Source organism: Pinus tabuliformis, chromosome 9 (assembly GCF_031772625.1).
Source record: "Pinus tabuliformis cultivar Carrire ecotype Pingquan chromosome 9, CPIR1, whole genome shotgun sequence".
Lineage (NCBI taxonomy): Eukaryota > Viridiplantae > Streptophyta > Pinopsida > Pinales > Pinaceae > Pinus > Pinus tabuliformis.
In genome coordinates, this window is record NC_142307.1 from 1,365,675,845 (window position 1) to 1,365,687,659 (window position 11,815).

Here is an 11,815-nt window from a genome sequence, read left to right on the forward strand (position 1 = left end):
TATATATATATATATATATATATATATAAAATCCAATTCTCACTTACCATATAATAAATAGAAATAGTTTTGAAATAATTAATATGTATGTATGTATATGTGTATATATATATATTCTTATAGGAAAATCGTAATTTCATTAATGAGAGAAATTACATTTTGTAGATGCATATGTATATGCTGAACATGTTTATGACATGTTTGTCATCATCAAAAAACTATTGTTTAAAAATATTGTTACCTTGATCCACGCAAGGAGGTAACAATCCAATATATACTGAAAGATAATCACATGATATATAAAACCTGATCTGTCCAAAAGACGATATATATATACATAATCAAAAAACCATATGCCCTGTATATTTATGCATTAATGTCCATAAAAGGCCGATGGTAATACTGATAGTGTGCTCCATCGAGCAGTTCCCGGATCATCCAGATGCCCGGCTCCTGGAGCGCAACTTCTTTGGAAAGGCCATCAGCTACTGCGTTCCGCTCCCTGAAAATGTGTTTGCAAGTAAATGAGTCAAAAAATGTAATCAGTCTCAGAGTCTCATCCAGAATATGACTCAATGAGTAAGTAGAGCATCTAGTAGTCCTATTCAACCAGTCACAAACAATTTTGGAATCCCCAAATAATTGTAAGTCTCTGCAATTTTTCTCCAATGCAAAATGAATAAGATGTTTTGTTGCTGATAATTCTACAAAATTATTTGTGCCTCTTCTAAATCCCATGAGCATGCTGAAAGAGTGTTGAGGAGAGATATGTAGAATGCCTCCCCCCCCCCCCACAGCCATTTTCCTGTGCGGTACCATCGAAGTATGCCCATGGCATGCTGTGGTCAATGTGTTCAGGGATGATATTTCTGGGTCTCTGGGGAGGAGGGTCTTCCGGGATAAGAGCATAATCAGCCAGCACCTTGGCCGCAATGATAGGCCAGCGAGGAGGTAAGTTCTGAAAAATAAGGTTATTGCAGGCAATCCAAATGGCCCAACAAATCAAAGCGGGAAGGTTACGCTGCTTGGGGGAGGTAACAGTTGTAAACTAGATATTCCAGGCCTCAGCAACAGATGTAGCAGTCCAGTTGCAGGGGGGTGACTTTAGGGATGACCAATTCCCACAGCCTACGAGCTTCCGTGCAGTCAAGGAAAAGGTGATTTATAGATTCATTATCACTTTTACAGAGGTAGCACAAGTGTGGCCCGTATTGTGCGCGCTTGAGGAGGTTATCTCAAGTAGGGATCTTATTTTTCAAGATGCACCACATGAGCAATCTGGTTCTGGGGGTAGCCTTCAACTTCCAGAGGTGTTTCCACGATGCTTCTATGATTTGTGGCTTCCTTGTCTCAGACAGCACTAGATATCCATCTTTTGGAGAGAATCTTCCATATTTAGAGAGGGCCCAAATAATCTCATCTTCTCCATCAGTTATGCGAATATGAGCTTCAGACAGTGCCTGAGTGTAATCCTCCCAAAGTTGGTGCCATTGTGGGGGAATGTTCAGTTGATGAGCTAATTTCCAAGCTTGATGTAGGAAGTTGGAGTTTTCTCCATCAGCAATATGAGTTATGTGAGTGACATTTTGTTCTTGTAAATGCTGAAGTAGGTCCCCAGGTAGTCTGTGAGTATTTCCGCACCCGATCCACGGGTCAATTCCAACCCGTACTCTTTTTCCTGAGTGGATTCTCCAGGTGAGTCCTGCCCTGATAGGATCCAGTGCCTTGATAACTGCTTTCCATATAGTCGAAATCCCAGATGTGCTTCTAATAGGTCTCCTGATCCAATCCAGGATCTGTAGAGGGGCAATGTATTTTGATTTTGTCACTCTCGACCAAAGGCTGTCAGCTGTGATCAGATGCCACCCGAGCTTTGCAGCCAGAGCAGTGGAGAAATCATCAAGTTTTTTAAGTCCCCATCCTCCCCACTTTTTAGGCAGAATCAGAGCATCCCATTTGACCCAAGCAAAAATCTTGCCCGGCTGGCTTCCCTTCCATAAAAATCTGCAGCAAAGGGCTTGAATCCTGGTAAGGATCCCTCTAGGGATCTAAGCCAGGGACATCCAGTACACAGGTGTGGCTTCCAATACACTCTTTATGAGAGTGAGACGGCCGGCACGAGAAAGATATTTGAGATACCAGATGTTGAGTCTTTTCTCCATCTTAGCTATTAGCCAAGTCCAGTCTGCAATCTTGTAGCCCAAGGGCTTTAGCTTATACCCCAGATATTTCAATCCTTCTGCAAGACCCAACTGTGTGAACCGGAAGCGATGAAGTGCAAATTGTATTTCATGCTGAGTGCATGTTGTTGCTGTCAGCGTTGATTTATTTTCATTTAATAACATACCTGTAGCCGACATGAATAAAGAAAAAATGGATCTGATATTGGTCAGATCACCAATGCTTCCATTCAGGAAGATCAGGACATCATCCACAAAAAGTAGATGTGTGAGCCTGCAATCATCTGTTATCTTGATGCCTTGTAGTCTGCCTCTTCTGTGCTCATCCTTTATCGTCCTGCTGAGCCCCTCCATGACAAGAAGGAAAAGTAGTTGTAACAGCCCAAAGTAAATATAAAATTAATTTCCTAATTAAAATCAGAATCAACAAATAAGTACATACCTATATTACCTGTGATCGATGTCTGCCAGATGACAACAAGGTTTTGGGGACGACTCTCCACCCAACCGTAGGCTCAATTGCGTAAGGCTTTGCTACAACTAGCCACCCTCGAGCCCTCAATCAACGTACTACTGCCCGTGACTCCTAAGTCTTAGTACACCATTCTCCCAAGAGAATGAAAGATAGACTCTCGGAATGATGGAACACAAGAATGCCTCTCATCTTCCTCACCATCTATTAAATAGAACAACATTGGAAGGGGAACCACATGCATACACTCCATGTGTCTACATGCAACTTTCTTTTGATTTTTAGCTTTCTTGTTTTATTTCTATTTATTCTTATTTAGAGTTTTAGTATGGTTATTACTATTTTTATTTTTATTATTTTTATTTATTTTCTTGTATATATTTTTAATATCATTTATTATGTAACATTTATGATTTATTATCTTTATTATTTTTATTATTTATTATTAAGTGATTTATTTATTATTATTAATTATTATTTTTGCATTATTTATTATTTATTATTATTTATTATTTATTATTTATTATTATTTATTATTAAGGGGAGGGATATTACATACTCTCCCACTTTAAGGAACTTCGTCCCGAAGTTAAGTTGAATTATTTATTATTTATTATTAAGGGGAGGGATATTACAGTAGTGGTGAAAGTGGACAGCCCTGCCTTAGTCCTCTTTCCGAGAGAAAGAAGGGGGATGCACTTCCATTGACCAGACGCTGAAAGGAATGTTAGTGATACAACTCATAATCCATTTTATGTAAGTGAAGGGAAACCCCAGATGGGTTAAAAGCATTCTGATGTATAACCAATTTACTCTATCAAAGGCTTTAGATAAATCTACTTTCAGGATCATACCTTTGCATTTCCTGGTATGAAGAGTGTGCAATACTTCCTGAGTAGTGCCGATAGCCTCATAGATCTGTCTGTCTTGTAGGAAGGCAAATTGTTCTGAGGAGATGTGTTTTGAAAGAATGGGTCTCATCCGATTTGCTATGATTTTAGCAATAATCTTGTATATGCAGTTGTAGAGAGAGATAGGGCGATACTCATCAAAGGAGGAGGGATTATCAGCTTTAGGGATAAGTGCAATAAAAGTAGATGTGATGGATGCCTCAATACGACCACTTGTTCTGGAGTCCTCAATAACATGCAGCAGATTTGTACCAATGACATCAAAGAAAGCCAGATAAAACTCAATGGTCCAGCCATCCGGCCCAGGACTTTTGTCTTTCTTGAACCATTTCAATGTGGCCTCCAATTCTTCTAGGGTGACTTCCTTTATTAGTTCTCTTTCCTCTTCTTGCTCCACAAAACGTGGGAAAAGCTGAGCAACCTTAATGATATCCGCCAAATTTGCTTCTCGAGGGGCACTGTATGCTCTTTTAAAATGCGAGGTAGCAAGAGAGGCTAATTGCAGAAATGTGTTTGTAGTTTGTCCTTCATCATTCTGGAGCTGCTAGATTGTGTTAATCGCCTTTCTACCATTGGCGAACTTATGATAAAATTTTGTGTTACCATCCCCTTCCTGCATCCAAATCGCCCTACTTCTTAGCCTCCAGACTTCTTCACGGTCTTTAAGGATTTTCCCTCTTGCAGAGTAAAGGGATGTAATCCTCTCCTTATGTTCAGCTGTATTGAATAGTCCACCCTGATCATTTTCAAATTTCGACAGTTCGGATTCAATTTGTCTCAGAGAGAGATCATCCTGTGTCCTCTTATTGTGTGCCCATTTCTTGGACATTTTCTTCAGCATTTTGAGGTTTTGTATAAAGCCATTAGTGAAGTTTCCCCCTGCCCCAGGTGGGTTTGCTTTCCAGAAGTCTGTAACCATGCTGACATAAGAGGCTTCCTTGAGCCAAGCTGAACAGAATTTATATGGCCCTTTGGGTTTTGCTCTACCTCCATCAATTTCCATATATATAGGGAGGTGGTCAGAGATCCCCCTAGTTCCGACCCATTGTCTAATGCAAAACCCCAAGTCAAGTATACTCTCTTTAACTAAGAATCGGTCCAATCTGCGAGCTAGACCATTTTCCCCAGTCCGATTATTTCTCCAGGTGGCTTGAATCTTGGCTGAGGGGATGTCTATTAGCTGGTGATGATCCAGGATGGTAGAGAAGTAGTCCGAGAGTGAATCTCTCTGTGCACGATGGCCCCATGACTCCGAGTGACCAATGGAGAAATTTAAGTCTCCACCAAGTATCAGATGATCAACAGAGAAAGTATCCGACCCCAGGAGGTTTTCCCAAAATTCTGGTCTATTTTGGCACGACCCATATATGTTAAAAATTCTAAAATTCATGCCTAGGTCCACAGAAAAAATATCAGCTCCAATATGTCTGGCCCCTCCCCAACAGTTGAGCAGTTTAATAGATCGGGCATTATATCCCAAGGATATGCCCCCAGATCTCCCATGTGCATCTAGGCCAATGAATTTCCACCCAGGTAACATATGCTCAAGGGACTGAGAAATGTCAGCAGCAGGGCCAAGAGTCTCTTGTAAAAAAATGATGTCAAGTGGGTCGGATTGAACTATCCAGCGGAGTGCTAGTTTTTTGTCTGGCCTAGCAAGCCCTCGACAATTGAAAGAGAAAATCTTCATGGAGGGGGATCTGAGGGGGTTTCTCTAGCTCTAAGGACCCCAAGAATAGTGGACTGTTTACCCGAAGCGATATCGTCTCCCGCCTGTGATTGTGCTTTAGTGATAGAGGAGGGTCGACCTCGGTGGAGTTTGTGCGGGGGTGGGGGGGGGGTGGGGATAATGTCGAGGCCAACGTGATCCACAGCCTGTCTCTTGGCTTTCAAACGGGTCAGATACCTCAACGCTGGAGGGGAAAAAAGGAGGATGTGTGTGGAGGAGGGGGGGGAATCGACAGAGAGGGAGGAGTGGGGGTGATGATAGGTTGAGAGGGGGAAATGTCACAACTGATCTGAGCAGAGGCAGCAGAGGAAGATGCCAAACCCATGCCCAAAGCCAAATAAATACCAGATGACAAGAAATCATGAATATATGAGCAGCATAGAGAGGAATAAGTGAGAGGGATGCTCATACCCGAGGTGTTGGAGTCTCCGGAGGCTGACATGGCACGATCAGGTGGCAGGGGAGGAGGATGAAGGGGTGGCCTTCCTCGCTTCTTCTAGGTAGACTTTGCAGGAGCTGAAGCTGAATCCACTGGTGTTCACTGTGCTTCAGTCCTCCTTTCAGGGGATGTAGTATGCCGAGGTTGTTCCTCCTGTTCAGATGCCTCTCGAGTCAATGGCTCCTATGTCAAAATCTTCCTGAATGACCCTCCATTAAGGGGGAAATCTTTGTAAAGGTGCCCCACTTTGTGGCATCTCCTGCACCTGAATGGGACGCCCTCATAGTCCAAAATCTGTCGCCTTGTTGTATTCCTCCATTGAATATTGATATGTTCCAGTAGTCCATCAGTAAGGTCCATGTGAACCAAAATCCTGGCATAGGCCATACGCCCCGAAGTCTGAAAGGAGGCATCAAAAGTGAGATAGTTACCAATTGCATTCCCAATTCGCTTGAAGATGTCCTCCGTCCAGAAGTGAAATGGAAGCCTTGGGAGACGAACCCAAATAGGTCCCGCATCCACCCTTTCTTGTTCAGGATCAAACATCGGCGTCCACCTCCAAAGAAGAATAGGGGCTTGGTTGATGTGTCAAATAGTCGACAGTACCCAGTTGGTGTCAGCCAAACAACTGAATCACAGCACAAACCAACCTTTAACAAAGGTCTGAACCCTAAGGGGGTCCCTTAGATGATGGTCCCATACCTCCACCGTCCATTTCTGAAGCCGCTCCATACTAAAGTTTCTGCCCGAACCCGGCCAACAAGAACTTTCTCCACAGATTCCATTGTCTCCAATAACTGAGTATCCTCTATGAGTTTGAGGAAAACTTCACAATTTCAAAGCTTTAGACTCTGTTTTGTCTTAGACCCCCCTCTGAACCTTGTGGCCAAGACTTCAGGTACTTCAAAAGTCTGTGCAGTCGTCGGAGAAGTTGAAACCCTAGTTTTAGCTGTCAGGATGGAGGCAAAGAAACCCGGGATAGAGCCAATTCCTATGTAGTTACCTTGCGGAGGAGCCACCGAGGAAAATATGGTAGATGTGGCAGATACCTGAGAAGCGGAAGCTGATAAGTGGTCTGTCAAGGGTTTGTAGGTGCCAAAAAAGGAGGGATTCGAACTTGAGACCACTCCTAGGGTTTGATCACCCTAGATATTCTGAGGCTTAGCAAAAGTCAAGGAATTCGGTGAGAGCGGCTGAGAGATATAGTCAGGGTTTGCAGGGGCGTCTTCAGGCAGCGAGATCGACGTGATGCGAGAGCTAGTGATGGAGGGTAGGGCACCTATTTCTTCGGAGAGCTCATTGTCAAAAGTGTAGAAACCCTCCAGTGTGGTCCTGGGTTCTGTCCAAATGGGCGCTCCTTCCAAAGGGTCCGCAGAATAGTCTAGGAGGTCGTCCATAACTGTCGAAACCGCCAGCTGACAGCTGCCTGCAGATTCGATGCAAAACAGGGAGATGGGAAGTTGGTGGGAAGGTCCAAACCGTCCAGGTAAAATGCCAAACTGGTAACAGCTGAGGTTAAGGTGAACGGGAAGCGGCAGGGAAGGTAACAACATACGATGGAAATCAGCGAAAAGGAAGGTTAACAGCTTACGGGGGCAGTCGGTGGATGCGGTCTGAAAAACCTGTACTCTGCGGTTGAAAATTGTGCAGGAACCCTAACCCCAGCCCCATCGTGACCTCCATGCTCTATATATATATATATATATATAATCAATGTTTTATTTTCACATAACAATTTTATATAAAATACATTTTTTATATTTATTATATATTATATATATAATTTAAATATTGTTTTTGGATGATTGTATTTTATATTTATAAATATAATTTTTTTTATTGTTTTTGAATTATAATATTTTAAGTTTCAATTTTATATTGAAATTAATGGGAATTTATTACTTAATAAATTAATATTAAAAAAAAATCCATATTTTTTTTTGAAGTTATTACTAATTTTAAAAATATATAATAAAAATTTAAGTATGAAAATAAAATTATTTAGATATGGAACATTGTTTTTATGGATAACGATAATTTGTTTTTATAAAAATAAAAAAACAAAAATAGAAATGCCATAAGCCTTGACTGAGATTAATTAAGTAGAGGTTAGAGTGTTTACAACAATTAGAGCTTGTCCAGTGGTAATTTTAGGTATACAATTACTTTCACTAGCACTAAAACCTTTGGATTTGCCTCTTTATCTGAAAGTGAATTTCATCTAATTAGAGTAGAATTTCTTAATTTGTAAAACACACGAGACTGGAAACCAAATCAAATGTATATTAATCAATCTCGATGAATTGTGTACATGTACATATAAATACATATAGTAAACAATTAAATTAGTTTCCGAGAGTTCTTGGACTCCAATAACTACCCAAACTAACCCAAGGTTATTCCCGAGGATTAGTTGTCCAACATCCCCCCCTTAATCCAAAGGGTTGTACCAAAATCCAAGAATGATAGCTCAAAATGAAAAAAATGCATCTCAGCCAAGAGCTGAATGTATTTCAAAAAATGGTTTTTAAGGATGACCACAAACCAATATGGGAGAACTCAAGGTCTCAACCAAGACCAACTCTGGAACCTTCATAGAAGTTCTCAGCAGTTCCTCGAACAATTCCAAACATGGAAGTGCTCAATCAACTCGATCAACTCAACTCTGACTCAGGCTCGCTTGACATCTCGAACTCAAACCTGTAGTAGACCATCAATTATTCCCCCCTTATCGGATACAGGGTGAGAAATACTCTTCATCACTGCAAGGCTAGTCATCACTCTGGAACATATTCTTTGGTATGACCTATAAATCTTCTTGGTTGTTTTCGTCCAATCCCAAGAAGCAATCCATCCGAAATTTACCTTCTCTCTTGCAGTAGTCTTCTTTTTGGAACATCTATTTGTATGATGATTTCGCTTTCCACAATGCTCACACGAGTGAAGATCAAAACATTGATATTTCACATGTCCAACTCTGTTACATTGTTGGCATCTATCAACTTGTTTTGGAACAACACCGTCCAGAAATCCAACACTTCAAATTGTATAGGTTTAGCAAAATCTGGAATGTGAAAAGATACATCCATAATATCCTTGTTGTAACCCAAACCAATTCTGTGTTTATTGTGTGTAATCTCTTCCCATGGTCTTATAACAGTTTTGGTAATGACAGGCTTCACATCTGTATGCAAATGACTCTTGCATACATTTTCCTGAACATGACTTTCCACTGCACCTAAATTTGTGTTTGAAATCACTTCATTACTCTGATCATTTTGTAACTGATGATTGGGCTAAAATAAACTGTTATTCTGAACAAGAACATGTTCAAAATTCTTCTTTTGCAGTTCTTCTCAATGAAACTTGGACTCTAGCTCCAAGAATTCAATTGTGCTTTTAGCATTTTTCAAACTTGATTGGATGTCAAAGAGTGTGTCCTCGCTGACTTGGACACAGTTATGAATAGTAGACGACATTAAATTGTTCAATAACTATAGCAAATCATCTATTTTTTTCATGTTTTCCATAAATAAACTTTGCAAAAAGGGGTGTCGGCTACCACCGAAAATGCACCGAATACAAACAAATTGACGATGAGTTAACTAGGTGTTGGGTTCAACCGAAAATGCACCCGATTACAATGTAAGATCAACAATAAAACTATTGCAAAAAATTTGCAAAAGATTTGAACTTATGGCCTCATAATATTAAATTAGCTCTTCTAACCACAATCCCTTTTCTTTCCTTATTGAAATCAAAGTAATATCACTCTAATTAAACCAACAAAACAATGTATTCTTCCTCCTTTCTTAATTTTATATTTTGTGAATGCTCAATCAAAATTTTCAAATCCCTGTGCACAGCAACAAGACCTTCAAATTACATTCTTCAACATAACGACATATACTCCACAAAAAATTGTCTCTAAGAGATTTATAAACAACACCTTCTAAGAACATGCTCTGCCCCTCGATCCGTGCAAACAACCTTTTTAAGTCAGACTAAATTCTGTCAATTGCCAACAGTATTTGACAACCACTAAGATACTCGCAACATGCACCTATGCTGAACCTTTAAGGGCTAAGATGTTATATAAAAAAAATACAACATCACGAGGAGTTACAGTTTGGGGAGCTTCTCATGCACCATGAAAACACAGTACTTGAACATTAATCGATCTTTTGTTACTGAAATTGAAGCAAAAAAATGTGTTCTTCCAATTCCAATTTCTTCAAATCACTTAAAGCCAAAAAAAATGTAAATGGGTAGAGGAAGACCTCATCTCGACATCTGTCCTGGCATTCTATAGCAACACCGAGTCCAAAAGAGAGTAGAGAATTCTCACAATTCTTTCTTCGAAAATTTTCAATATATTACAACAGTAAGACAATTTTCAATATATTACAACAGTGGCTTTCTCTGAAACTCCAACTCCCAGAAATTTTGTGAATTCATGTGTTTTCATTTGTTCTAGTCAAACGCTCGTGTCGTTCTTTCCAACCTTCAGTCAACGACATGTGGCTCCTTCCCAACAACAACAAAAAATGTGAGCTTCTCACCTTGAAACACTCTGATCCTTAATCTGAATTCAGTCTTAATGTCTTCCTTAAGAGTTGAGAGGGATTTCTTGCTTATGGTGTAGAAAATTTGGAGACCACTATCTAAATTCATGAAATATTTTCAATAATTCTATGACTGCAACCTCAAGCATTCTAAATACTACAATTTAAATCACACATAAGCTTGTCAACGTAGCATAACCGGTCTCGATTTTGCAATAAATTTACAACAACAGATGACTGTATGTCCCAATCGTTCGTTTTTCAATTTTTGTATATTAAAACACATTATTTCTACCAAAAAACCCATCAAAGCACGAGTTTCACTGAAAAAAATTTCTTGTACTTCATAATTTATACCAGAATACATAGTCTTCTCTCTTGTCGATGATGTAATAAATCCCCTTTTATGCCTCTTCCATCCAGATCACATGAGGCTCGTCATCTCATCTTTGGTCTTTGTCGAGTGATGAATCCACAAGTTGTTTTCGCGCTTCTCTGCCACCTTGGAAGGCGTTTTTAGTAGTCTGATTCTCGTAACATATAACGATCCAGTGCAACATCCATCATTGTCATAAATAACAAGACTGCCTAACTTTCTTAACCATAAAAAATAATTCTTAACAGTTAACACTCGTCTAGAGCATTGAACCTTAGAATTTGTTTCAATAGAGACTCTGTAGGAACACTTGATTTTTAGAGAGTCAAAATTTCATTTCTTAAGGAGTCAAGATTTCAAGCCGTCGTCTTTTCCTCTTGCTTGTTGTGTTATCATGACTGTACATTAAAATATCACGCAGCAGTACATGAAAATTGCACGTAGACTCTAGGCTCGTCAATCCTCGTTTCCGATGTGAAATTCTCATAGGCCTCTCCGCTTCCAGCTACATTCCACGTACACAATTATGCACAGACACACATCCAGACGCAACATCAATTCATTCTGAGAATTGAACCCTCACTGTTCAATTAACAACATTGAACCACGTCTCACCGCATGGATATTTCTTATCAACAAGAAATCATACTCACAAGCTCACGCCACAAAAACTAATGGCTCAATTCAATCAACAGAGCAAAACAACCCGCTCTGATACCACTGTAAAACACACGAGACTGGAAACCAAATCAAATATATATTAATCAATCTTGAAGAATTATGTACATTGTGTACTTATAAATACATATAGGGAACAATTGAACTAGTTTCTGGGAGTTCTTAGACTCCAATAACTACCAAAACTGACATCCAACAACTTTATGTTTCTCCATTAATATTTTACCCATTAAAATCTTATCTACAAATTATATTTTTGCAACTTTTTGGTTAACACTAAAACCTTTTGATCCAACCCTTTGATCGGAGGTTGAATTTCATGCAACTAGAATAGCCTCGTGTTTCTCTATTAATATTTTACGCATTATATTCTTGATATATTTGTTGCAAGTGTGAGTATTGGTAATTTTTGCTATTTTTGTCATATGCTTTGCATCAATTTCATCATTGGGGAGAAACCTACAT

The 11,815-nt window shown here is 39.6% G+C and overlaps 1 protein-coding gene across 1 annotated transcript; it reads right to left on the bottom strand.

Moving 5' to 3' along the window:
- Positions 1-366: 366 nt before the first annotated feature.
- LOC149153577 (uncharacterized) lies at positions 367-4,482 on the bottom strand. The gene is made up of 5 exons (XM_089443853.1): positions 4,167-4,482; positions 3,507-4,058; positions 2,091-2,347; positions 1,267-1,991; positions 367-502 (listed from the first exon to the last, which is right to left on the bottom strand). Exons 1-5 carry the CDS (start codon positions 4,480-4,482, stop codon positions 367-369), a joined length of 1,986 nt encoding a protein of 661 aa, XP_089299979.1.
- Between the last annotated feature and the right edge of the window lie 7,333 nt (positions 4,483-11,815).